At 43.9% G+C, this 13,254-nt stretch overlaps 2 protein-coding genes across 4 annotated transcripts in view; one reads left to right on the top strand and one right to left on the bottom strand.

The window, feature by feature from the left end:
- The window catches only part of LOC115410836 (serine-rich coiled-coil domain-containing protein 2-like), a 38,251-nt gene extending 33,057 nt beyond the window's left edge, over window positions 1–5,194 (bottom strand). For all 3 annotated transcript variants that reach the window (XM_030122680.1, XM_030122681.1, XM_030122682.1), the window contains exon 1: window positions 4,803–5,194. The gene's annotated coding sequence lies outside the window, so the exon portion shown is untranslated. The remainder of the gene's footprint in view (window positions 1–4,802) is intronic.
- Window positions 5,195–8,424: 3,230 nt separating this feature from the next.
- On the top strand, window positions 8,425–9,821 carry LOC115410315 (D(5)-like dopamine receptor). Its single transcript, XM_030121919.1, is given in 2 exon segments — window positions 8,425–9,660; window positions 9,663–9,821. Coding segments are annotated over 2 exon segments (1,347 nt in total). The 3' UTR covers window positions 9,774–9,821.
- The last annotated feature ends 3,433 nt before the right edge of the window (window positions 9,822–13,254 follow it).

The following is a 13,254-nucleotide window of genomic DNA, read 5'->3' on the forward strand; positions in this document are numbered from 1 at the left end:
TTTATTTGTACATGAAATCCATGCGCCAATCCTGGTGAATTAAAGTGTATAAAAAAGAACGAAGAAGATTATAAGCGCATGACTCTGTGGACTCACAGGCGCCATCTATCATGAGGCAGGGGTACTGTGTGCCTCCCCTAGTGACTGTTTCACTGCGGTTTTATGATTAATCTGCGAGCCTAAACACATTACAGAAATACATTCCATACGTTATGCAGACTATGGAAGGATAGAGCATAGAATCAGAGTGTTTGAAAGCATTTGAACTGCGATATACAGAGGGACAGCGACACAATGTTTTCATCGGGTACCAGCAGAGTTCATGAGGGGAGGAGACAGTTCTGCTGGAGGCACAGCACAGCACTGCCTCGCAACGCATCTCCTCCCTGTATTTGAACGGAGCATGCGGAAATTCTGCTATTCTAATTGACAAAAAAATAATAATAATAATAACAATATTGGATTCGAACGGAAAATGAGTTTATAGGACATACCAGGTGACAACTATCAACATTTATTATATTTTATAGTCAAGTTTTTTTTCTTTCCAAGATTGACAAGGGAGGCTCTGCCTCCCCTGCCTCCTCTGACTGCACGTCACTGGTTGTTGTTTACATGTTAGTATGTTTATATGTTAGTATGTTTACATGATGTTGTTTACATGTTAATATGTTTACACGATGTTGTTTACATGTTAGTATGTTTACACGATGTTGTTTACATGTTGCTGTTTACATGTTGTTTACATGTTAGTATGTTTACATGTTGCTGTTTACATGTTAGTATGTATACATATTGTTTACATGTTAGTAGGTTTACATGTTGTCTACATGTTAGTATGTTTACATGTTGCTGTTTACATGTTAGTATGTTTACATGTTCCTGTTTATATGTTAGCATGTTTACATGTTGTTTACATGTTAGTAGGTTTACATGTTGTTGTTTACATGTTAGTATGTTTACATGTTCTTGGCACATGTTGGTAAAATTGCCTAAACTATTTAAATTCAAACTGCTCTGGACAGTTCTTTGGGCTAAACTGTCTGTTTCAGTTTTTCTTTTAGGCCTTTAGAGGGAAACTGTCTGGTTCAGAAACGGGAAAATTAGATGAACGTAAAGGAGCGTGATAAAATCGAGATTGTGATTTTATTTTTTCAAACTTGTGATATGATACTTTTGCCACATACCCCCCCACCCCCACCGTTCAAACCTGTGGACAACCACTGGAATAACAGACTAAATGATGCCCAAACACAAATGGGCTTTTCCTGCTCACTTCCACCTGTCTGAACCGTCAGTTTCCAGCTGGCTTTTCCTTCTGTTTGTCCAGTTCAGTTTAACTGGACAGGATTATGGAGGAGTTGAGTTTCCATTTATGCACTTATTTATACATGTTTCACTTGTAATACTGATGTTTGTCCAGTACATAATTGGACAAACTGCAGCTCTAATTGTGTCAAAGAGAGTCTTTATATATATACATATATATATACATATATATATATATATACACATATATATATATATATATATATTATTTATTTATTTATTTATTTATTTATTTATTTATTTATTTTTGTAATATTGACAATTTTTAATCCTGCTGCTTTTTATTATACTTTATTATATGTTTTTTTCACACTATTTTTTTTTTTTTTTATCCTTTTATTATAATCTTATTATAGTTTTCTTAGACTTAAAACTGTAACACAACAGCATTATGATTCTGATACACTTTCTACAAAAATGGATGATGACTAGAAAAAACTGAATGAAATGTGCATGTATGTGAATGTTTAAAGCATAAAGACACAGTTTTATATGTGGAAAAGTTCTGGGTCTTTGGGACCAACTATGGGAGGAGAAGGAAACACAAGCCTGAGGAAGTGTGGGATTTGGTAAAAACTGAACATCAAATCTGTTCGGAGGCTGCATTAATTATTCACCAAACGGGCTGTTTTTGTTCTTTGATAACAGACTGCAGACATTAATGTTTTATCAGGGACCTGAATACTTGGACTCTGCTTCCTCTCGTCACTGTTTCCAGAAGGTGACGTCTGCCTTGGAGTTCGGTGCAGTCTATTTACTGGACACTAAAGGCCCAATGGGAGCACATAGCTGACTATCTACTGGGGGTGGTTCAGTCTATTTACTGGACACTAAAGGCCCGATGGGAGCACGGAGCTGACTATCTACTGCACCAAGGGGGGGTCTGTCTACGGAAGACACTGGTGGAAAATAACCTGATATGAGCAGAGGGTTTTCAGTGTGAAAACAGATTTTCAGCTCAGTGGGGGTCGAACAGCCGGAGGGCGAATCAGCCAGAAAATGAAGTAAAGAATGAAGTAAAGGGCAGTGGAGTAGAAAGAGCAGACAGATGGAAGCAGGCCAGAGTGTAATGAACCCTGCAGAGGTCACAGAGTCAGCAGTGTCACATTCAGCCACCGACACAAAAGACACTGAAGAAGAAGGAGACGAAGGAGAAGAAGAAGAAAGGACACAACACAAGCAGGAAGGATAGGAAGAGCACAAGGAAGGACACAAGGATACTAGGATACAAGGATACTAGGACACAAGGATACTAGGACACAAAGATACTAGGATATTAGGACACAAGGATACTAGGACTCAAGGATACTAGGACACAAGGATACTAGGACACAAGGATACTAGGATACAAGGGCACAGAAACTGAAGGAGGACAAAGATGTCAGCACTGCATCTACAAAAACTCCTCTCATCTATTCTGGGTCAGTGGTAATCTATAAACACAGTTAGGTCTGAATTCAACCAATAGTGTTACTGCTACAGTGTAAACAAACAAACACACAACAAACCAACTGAACCGGGGGGGGGATCAGTAGTGCGTTGACCCATGGGGAACCACAGGTTCTAGATCCTGGACCTCTTCATGGTCAGTACTGAGGGTGGATGTGAAAGGGGGGGGGGGGGGTTTAATCCACAACCTGACCCTGAGGGGCAACATCCCAGACCCCCATGTGTTGTCTATTCATGCATGTTGTATCACATTAGTCCAGCAGTCACCGCCAAAGTGGTCACATGATTCTGGCCAAAGCAACGGGATTGGAAGGTTCAAAATAAATATGTATGCGCATTCAATATTTATCTATATATTCAAAATATACATATGTATTCACAATGAGTAATCTCTGCCAAAATACTGGTCCCATTAACCTCTGTTCAAAGAGCAAAAATACAGAAGACAAACTGTAGCAGTTAGCTCTGTACAGACACACACACACACACACACACACACACACACACAGTCCACTTCCCTTCTATAATAAAACATAATACTAATAATACTAATAATACTAATACTGATACTAATGCTAATAAAAATACTAGTACTAATACTGGTACTAGTACTAATCTGAGTTCTTGAACCTGCAGTTCTTCGTGTACATACTCTGCTCACTCGGACACTGGAAGGTGAACTTGGACTCCAAACCCTAAAGCAGCCTAGAACCTGCAGAACTACTGACAGAACATGGACCCGACCAGGAACCGCTATGAGGACAACATGTTAAATATGAGGTTTGGGTCTAAAACCAATCAACCTCCAGACTCAGAACCAGGACCTGAAACCTTCAACAAACACAGAAAAAACACTGGAAACCAAACAGAACATGGACTGGATTCTGTGGACCATGGACTGGACTCTGTGGACCATGTGTGGTTCTGTTGGTCTGTAAACCAGACCAAAACCTGCAGAACCTTTGGTGAATCGGACCTTTTCAGACAGAACACATGGATGTTCCTTCAGCCACTGGACTCCAGGACTGAACCTGCAGAACCTGCAGAATTTGGCATCCAGACACCAGAGCCCACCCAGAACAGGTCAAAGGTCAAAGACATGAGGACTGTGAACGGTTCCCTGTGGAACCCCCATTTGGTCCTTTTAACTGCTACATCATTCTCATCATTTTTTTTTGTCTTTTCCTTTTGTGTCATTTTTATTTACATTCATCTAATTTCAACTTTGACCTTTTTTGTCTTGTCCATCATTTTCATCTTTTGTGTCTTTTTTTTTTCCTTTCTCAGTCTTTTTTTTTTTTTTTAATCATTTTAACGCTTTTTCTAAGTGGTTTTGTCTTCAGTTTTATCATTGAGTCACTTTTGTCTCTTTTCTTCTGCTGCTTCTGTCTTTTTTGTCTCATGTCATCTACATTTCTGTTCTTTCTCATCTTTTCATGGTTTGAACCTGTTTCTATGTTTCGTTCTTTCTCTGATTCATTAAAAGTCTGTTTATTTTATTCCTTTAACTCCGTTCAAACCGTTGGTTTTCTGATAGTTTAGACCTAAACCCAGTCTGGAACAGACAGAGTCCACATGGGGTCCTCAAGGACCCAGGTAGACTCTAGTGGACTAACACAGACCCTAGTGGACTCTAGTGGACTAACACAGACTCTGGTGGACTCTAGTGGACTAACACAGACCCTGGTGGACTCTAGTGGACTAAAACAGACCCTGGTGGACTCTAGTGGACTAACACAGACCCTAGTGGACTCTAGTGGACTAGGACAGACCCTGGTGAACTCTAGTGGACTAAAACAGACCCTGGTGGATTCTAGTGGACTAACACAGACCCTAGTGAACTCTAGTGGACTAAAACAGACCCTGGTGGACTCTAGTGGACTAGGACAGACCCTGGTGGACTCTAGTGGACTAACACAGACCCTGGTGGACTCTGACGGACTCTAGTGGACCTGCAGGTCCGGTCCGTGCGGGTATGTGGTCCGGGTCCGGCTGTGGACCGGGTTCCGGACTGCTGGACTCACCTGTCCCGGAGCATCAGGCTCCGAATGCGGAAATGCGGGACCGGAGGCGGATCCGCGGACCAGCTGTTTCCCCCCAGAGCCTCAGGTTTAGTCCAGACCGGGACCCGGGTCGATGCGTATCCACACGGACCTCCACTAATCCACTGGGACCGGACTCGGAGGACCGGACCGGCACACGGAGGCCTGTAGTCCAGACCCTGGTCCTCGGCCGCTAAGGGGTCTCCGCGGATCCCGAACACCTGCAGGGTCCGGGACTGAGTCCGGGTCTGTGTCCGGGGCCGGTTCGAGCCTGTCCTGGGTCTTAGTCCGGTTCCGGTTCACGTGTGGATTCGGAGCGCGAGCCGCGGCTGTGGACGGACAGACTACCGCGCGACCTGCTGAATCATCCGGCACGCGCTCCGGGCACGCGCACTTCAGCAGCTGACACTGACGTCACAGACCGCTGTAAACATAACCCCTTCACGTCCGGTGGGAAATGACAGGCTGGTCCAGGACTAGACCCGGACCAGGACCAGGACCGGGACAAGGACTAGACCCGGATCAGGACCAGGACAAGGACTCAACCAGTACTAGACCTGAACCAGATCTAAACCAGGACCATGAGTAGACCTGGACCAGATCTAAACCAGGACCAGGTCTAGACCCGGATCAGATCTAAACCAGCACCAGGACTAGACCCGGACCTTTATCTGATCTGATTTTATTTCTATGTTGAGTTTTTGTTAAATGTTTTTTATTTAATGTTTTTTAATTCTTCGTTAATTCTTTTGTTTGTGAAGACATTAACTTTGTCTGATGTAAAACTGAACAAACTACTTGAACATAGTTTTAAATAACTGTCTAAACTGTGTCCTGTATAAATAGAAGTAAACAGGGCATATTCTGTTCAGTCCCTTCCACTGTTTCCCTCTAGTTGGTTCTGGTGTTGAATCCACTGGTTTCCATCTAAACCTCATACATGATCATTTACACATGTGGTGAATTCTACACATGTGGGAAACAGTTTATTGGAATAAACCCATGAAAATAGTTTTATTACAGTTGAACCTGAATGTATATGGATATGAAGAATCTATTATTATTATTATCATTATTATTATTATTATTACTACTACTACTACACTGGTCAACAACAAATTTATTGTTTAAGTTTTTTGAGCTGATTTAGGATAATTTTGGTGCTGAATCCAAAAATCACATTAATTTTGCTCAATCAGGTCAACTTTCTGAACTATGCTACATATTGGCTTTTGAACATTTCTGCTTACATTTATGGGCATTTTCACATCATATGATACAAAATTCTTTCATATTTCTTGCAATAAACGAGTTCTGAAGATTTTACTTTTGCCAATTTATGATTGCTTTTTTAATATTACAGGTGAATGAAATGGCTTCGACTAGAAGATCTTGCAAAAATAAGCCTGACGTATTCTGCTACATCTGCGGTGAATACACCATTGTACCTAACAGGAATCCTGTTAGAAAATGATTTTTTTTCCTCTTAAAACCTATTTTGGGTGAGAACTATATAAAAAAAATCAACTGATAAAGTCACAAAAATGTAATCAATTTTATGAGAAGATCAAATTTTTCAAAATCAAATTAGCAAAAAAACCTGACCTGATTGAGAAAAACAGATGTCATTTTTGGATTTAGCGGTGCAAAATGGTCCTAATTCAGTTGAAAAAACCTAGACAACTTGCAAGAACGTTTTTTTGTAACCCAGTGTTATTATTAAGGCTTCATCAGGACATGACGCTAGAGGAAACTGAAGGATGTAGGATGTGAAATATATTAAAACAAGTGGTTCCAAAAACAACAAACTCCGCCCTGTATTGTATCTAATTTTGGCATGGATCCAGCAGAACTTGTAATAGTAGTAGTAGTACTAGTAGTACTATTAGTAGTAGTAGTACTATTAGTCATAGCCTAGTAATAAAAGTACCCTGTTGTGTCTTTTACATTTTCCAGCAGATGTTGTTGCAGTGTTGGTGTCAGTGTCAGTGATAGTGTTGGTGTCAGTGTTAGTGTCATTGTTAGTTTTAGTGTCAGTGTTAGTGTCATTGTCAGTGTTAGTGTCAGTGTTAATGTCAAGTGTTAGTGTCAGTGTTAGTGTCAAGTGTTAGAGTCATTGTCAGTGTGAGTGTCAGTGTTAGTGTCAGTGTCATTGTTAGTGTCAGTGTTAGTGTCATTGTCAGTGTTAGTGTCATTGTCAGTGTTAGTGTCAGTGTCATTGTCAGTGTTAGTGTCATTGTCAGTGTTAGTGTCAGTGTCATTGTCAGTGTTAGTGTCATTGTCAGTGTTAATGTCAGTGTCATTGTCAGTGTTAGTGTCATTGTCAGTGTTAGTGTCAGTGTTAATGTCAGTGTCATTGTCAGTGTTAGTGTCATTGTCAGTGTCAGTGTTAATGTCAGTGTCAATGTCAGTGTCATTGTCAGTGTCATTGTCAGTGTTAGTGTCATTGTCAGTGTTAGTGTCAGTGTTAATGTCAGTGTCATTGTCAGTGTGAGTGTCAGTGTTAGTGTCATTGTCAGTGTTAGTGTCAGTGTCATTGTCAGTGTTAGTGTCATTGTCAGTGTTAATGTCAGTGTCAGTGTTAATGTCATTGTCAGTGTCATTGTCAGTGTTAGTGTCATTGTCAGTGTTAGTGTCAGTGTTAATGTCAGTGTCATTGTCAGTGTTAGTGTCATTGTCAGTGTTAGTGTCAGTGTTAATGTCAGTGTCATTGTCAGTGTGAGTGTCAGTGTTAGTGTCATTGTCAGTGTGAGTGTCAGTGTGAGTGTCAGTGTTAGTGTCATTGTCAGTGTTAGTGTCAGTGTTAATGTCAGTGTTAATGTCAGTGTTAGTGTCATTGTCAGTGTCATTGTCAGTGTTAGTGTCATTGTCAGTGTTAGTGTCAGTGTTAATGTCAGTGTTAGTGTCAGTGTTAGTGTCAGTGTTAGTGTCATTGTCAGTGTTAATGTCAGTGTTAGTGTCAGTGTTAATGTCAGTGTCATTGTCAGTGTGAGTGTTAGTGTCATTGTCAGTGTTAATGTCAGTGTTAGTGTCAGTGTCAGTCTTTGGACACTAGAGGGCAGAGGATGCCTTTGGAGTTTTCACATTTGTTCTTTTAGTCTTCACTTCTGTGGTTCAATAATGTCATTCAAAGTCAGATTTTTAATCACGTGAATAAATATTTAAATCATGTCAATAAACAAACATCACAGCTGTTCAGGTCACGTGTTCCTTTAGAGTCAGTCATTATTCTGACTCCAGTCAAACTGGATCAAACAGACGCATTCACCAGAAAAGAGCGTCTTTTATGGATTCTGTGTCAGGTTTTCCGTCTGGTGGACCCGGTTCTTGTTGTGGACCTGGTTCTGGTTCTAGACCTAGTTCTGGACCTGGTTCTGGTCTTCATGGGGGTCCTGTGTCCGGGTCTGGACCTGTGACAGGCTCACCTCATCCTCTTTACGCACAGACCGTCTCCTCCTCCGTCTGACGCACCGGACCGGCTCAGTCCGCCTCCCCGGCTCAGTCCCGCTCGGAGCCGGTTTCCCTTCGGTCTGTCCACCGGAGGCTGAGGCGGACCGTTCCGGGTCGGTCCAGGTGACGCAGATGGAGCGAGTCCGGATGGCCCATGGATGAGAGCCAGAGGACCCGGGTGGTGACGGCGGGGTCGGACCCCCCCGGGCCGGCAGGGGGGCTCAGCCTGCGCGCGCTCACCGGCTGCGTCCTGTGCGTCCTGATCGTGTCCACGCTCCTCGGGAACACGCTGGTGTGCGCCGCGGTCATCAAGTTCCGCCACCTGCGCTCCAAAGTCACCAACTCGTTCGTCATCTCCCTGGCGGTGTCGGACCTGTTCGTGGCCGTGCTCGTGATGCCGTGGAGAGCCGTGTCCGAAGTGGCGGGAATCTGGCTCTTCGGCCGCTTCTGCGACACGTGGGTGGCCTTCGACATCATGTGTTCCACGGCGTCCATCCTGAACCTGTGCATCATCAGCATGGACCGGTACTGGGCCATCTCCAGCCCCTTCAGGTACGAGCGCAGGATGACGCGCCGGTTCGCCTTCCTGATGATCGGTGTCGCGTGGACCCTGTCCATCCTCATCTCCTTCATCCCCGTGCAGCTCAACTGGCACCGCGCGCGCAACTCCAGCGCCCACAACCCGGACGACTGCAACGCCAGCCTGAACCGGACCTACGCCATCTCCTCGTCCCTCATCAGCTTCTACATCCCGGTGCTCATCATGGTCGGGACGTACACGCGCATCTTCCGCATCGCTCAAACCCAAATTCGACGCATTTCGTCTTTGGAGAGAGCGGCGGGAACCCGTGCGCAAAACCTCCGGCACCGCGCGTCGACGCACGACGAGAGCGCCCTGAAGACGTCCTTCAAGAGGGAGACCAAGGTTCTGAAGACCCTGTCCATCATCATGGGGGTCTTCGTGTTCTGTTGGCTCCCGTTCTTCGTCCTCAACTGCGTGGTTCCGTTCTGTGACCCGGACCAGGCGCACGCGCCACCGTGCGTCAGCGACACCACCTTCAGCATCTTCGTGTGGTTCGGCTGGGCCAACTCGTCCCTGAACCCGGTCATCTACGCCTTCAACGCGGACTTCCGGAAGGCCTTCTCCACCATCCTGGGCTGCGGGAAGTCCTGCGGCTCTTCGGCGGTGGAGGCGGTGGACTTCAGCAACGAGCTGGCCTCCTACCACCACGACACCACCCAGCAGAGGGAGGCCGGACCCGGGACCGGCGGCCCGCAGAGACTGACCGCCGGCCTCCCCCCGCTCACCGGACCGGACCTGCAGCAGAACTTCGACCAGGTGTCGGTGATCTCAGACGAGTCCAGAACCCAGAGGAACCTGCTACTTTCCGGTCATCCTGCGGTAACGAGCGCGAGGCGGAGATCTCCCTGGACATGATGCCCTTCAACTCGTCCGAACCCGCGGACTGTGACGGGATCCCGGGTCAGGTCCAGGATCTGTAACGGATCATCATCTGGCCTCCGGGTCCTAGATCATGAACCAGGTTGACCCGGGTTAGTTCCGGAACTGATGGATTGAAGTTTCATCTTCATCAGATCCGGGTTGGGGGTTTGTGTCTTCAGGTTAATGTTTTTTTTCTACTCATGGTCGGGTTTTTGCTTCTGTTTTTCAAGTGTTAAATGAACCTTTGGGTCCACTTGGGTCCTGTGGTGACAGGGTCCTGTTAGAACCTGATGGATCAGCTGTTGGACAGATGAAGGCTCCTTTGATTCTGAACATCTGAGTCCTGTTTGTGACTTGAATGACCTTTGACCAGTGCTTTTGTTTGGGTACCTTAGACCTCCTGGAACCTGTTTGGTGATGTGTACCTTAGACCTCCTGGAACCTGGAGGACCCGGGTTCCTCCATCAGTTCTGCTGTGAACCCTCCACTCCTGTCACCGTGGAGCTGGATGCTTGGATGTGGTTGCCATGGGAACGTGCTGGACGTCCTCAGAGCTGATCTGACTGGAGAGTGGTCCTGATGTGACACTTGTGTTGAAGAGTCCATTAGTGGGATGTGGATCACAGACACTCAGACATGGACCGGCTCATTTACACACAGACCTGTTCCACATCTACTTAAACATTTTATATATATATATGTCACAGTAGAGATTGAAATCCAGTAGGATTCGTAATCCTACTAGGACAGATAGGAATTTTAGTTTGTCCTAGGACAAACTGAAATCCTACAAGAAATTAGGATCTGAAGATTAACCCTAACCCTAACCCCCTACCCCCCCCCCAACCCCCCTAACCCCCCTAACCCTAACCCTAGGACAGATGGGATTTCAGTTTGTCCTAGGACAAACTAAAATTTCAATCTGTCCTAGTAGGATTATGAATCCTACTGGATTTCAATCTCGACTGTGATATATATATATATATATATATATATATATATATATATATATATATATATATATATATATATATGTGTGTGTGTGTGTGTGTGTGTGTGTGTTCTATTAATATACGTCTGTGTTTTATTTTCTTATAGTCGTATACAGTAGTTCACGGTTGCTGGTACAAAACACCTGCACAACCTCAGTCATGACATACAGACTATTCTATTCTATTCTATTCTATTCTATTCTATTCTATTCTATATTCTCAAACCTAGTAATTGATGATGTAAACAGTCTAATCTGATGTGTTAGATCAGATAACAGGAGTAATCTGATTACATTCCCGCCTGGGTCAGTCCCAGTCCTTCATGTGTTCATGTAAACAGGTGCTGATTGGTTCAGTTCAGTTCCATCTGAACATGTGGAAAAACCAGTAAACGACAGAGAACAGAAGAACGGAGACGACAGGAACAGGAAGTTGGATTCTACGTCAGCAGACCCAGGGTCATATACACAGTCTAGGCTTGTGCTAGCCTATCGCCACATCGCCACAGGTGATGCATCTTCCTGGTTGGCGAAGTTGTTTTCAACCCGTGTAGCCACAGCGGCCAAGGTATTTTTCAGTAAAATCAACCAACTTACATCTGTGATTGAAAATGTCCGAGCGATAACCAAGGAGAATAACAAATGTGGTCTCCACTACTGAAGAGCGCTGCCGACAGCGATCAAACTCACCCGAACGCTTCCGATTTTTACGAATTCACACAGAGGGGTACAGACCACCACCAGTGGAAGTGAAATCTAAACTTGTGTCTCATTTCTCTTTTCTCTTCCTGCTGAAGCTAAACTTTTAAATCTTACCAGAGAAAACACTGGAACATTAGTATCACAGTAGTGTTTCCTCTGTCGTCTACATGTTTATTACTGACTTTCTTCTTCTCATTAAACTTTCCTCGTCTTCGTGGTATTTGTCCAGTATGGTTAATTCAGAGCAGCGCCCCCTGGTGGATTAACTGACAAACGCTCATTCCAACACATTAAATGTCAGTAGCAGCACTTTGTTCCAGTCAGACTAATGACAACGACAATAAAGCACATTTACAAAAGGAACTAACAACTGGAATGGGATTATTAAGTACTAGTATCGGTACTCAGTATCGACAAGTACTCAAAAGTAAGTACTCGTACTTGGTCTGGAAAAAAGTGGTATCGGTGCATCCCTTATGTATGGTATCATACTCAGAGGTGTCTGACTGGTAAATTTATTTTATATTGAATCATATTGAATCTCATGAACATCAGTGGTCGGAATAATTGTGTTTATAAGTCTATCATTTATTGTTTTGTTTTACATTAGATTAGAAATAAAAATAGTTTAGATGAAAATGTTGACTTAACTTAATTTTTTATGATTTTTTTTGTATGAAACTGAAGCCAGATTGAACATATTTTTAAGTTCAAAATGCACCAGAATGCAGGAAAAAGACTTCATTTTCCCCCAAATTTCCTGGGGGAGCTATGCTCGTCGCCACGGTCCACGCAGGGACCCAGACTGGACCCAGACTGGACCCAGACTGGCTGTGGCTTTTTGTGGCTACACTCATTTCTACGAATGTAGCCACAGTGGCTGGATCTTTCATTTTCCTAGTGCAAGCACAGAGAGTTACGACACACTCTGATGAGGCCGCTCCGGTGGTCACATGGTTCCTGTCAGTCTGAATAGTTCCAAACAAACCCAGCACTGTCATGTTCTTCTGTGGGACAGACAGCAGGTAAATCTAAAATAAGCCCCACACACCCCTTGTGTCACTACTGTGTGTACTGTTGTGTGTGTTCTACTGTGTGTACTGTTGTGTGTGTTCTACTGTGTGTACTGTTGTGTGTGTTCTACTGTGTGTACTGTTGTGTGTGTTCTACTTCTGAGTAGTGGGCGTGGTCACTGAAAGGACGGACTTTATTATTGTGAAAACTGACATTTAGGGCTAAAGGTTGGTGTTAGCTTGGATAGGCTACTTCCATGAGTGGTGCTAACTTTACCAGTTCATTCATTCTGTAATTGGACTGGACTGGTACAGAGACAGACAATGGACCATTTGAGTTTTCCTACTGGAGGACTGTGGTCCAATCAGAAAACAGTGTTTATCTATGAACACTGTATGGCTGCCAAGCTCTGCTCTGAGAACACACACAATAAGGCATTAACCACAGGATAGCAGACAGGCTAACTTAGCATGTTAGCATTAGCGCATACACAATAAGGCATTAACCACAGGATAGCAGAGAGGCTAACTTAGCATGTTAGCATTAGCGCATACACAATAAGGCATTAACCACAGGATAGCAGAGAGGCTAACTTAGCTTGTTAGCATTAGCACAGACCATAAACTCAGTAAAAACTCAACATTATCAAACTCAACAGAATTCTTCTAGGATGAGTCGGATCTTCCAAACGCAGTGACAGAAGTTTGTCCTCCTTTAACTTATGAATAATAACTGGAATGAACTTTATTGATCAGAGCTCAGCTCTACAGCAGCTGTCCTAATGATCACATGACCTCAGCTGACAAACTGAAGCCAACACCAGCAGGTTCAAC

Source organism: Sphaeramia orbicularis, chromosome 19, assembly GCF_902148855.1.
Source record: "Sphaeramia orbicularis chromosome 19, fSphaOr1.1, whole genome shotgun sequence".
Lineage (NCBI taxonomy): Eukaryota > Metazoa > Chordata > Actinopteri > Kurtiformes > Apogonidae > Sphaeramia > Sphaeramia orbicularis.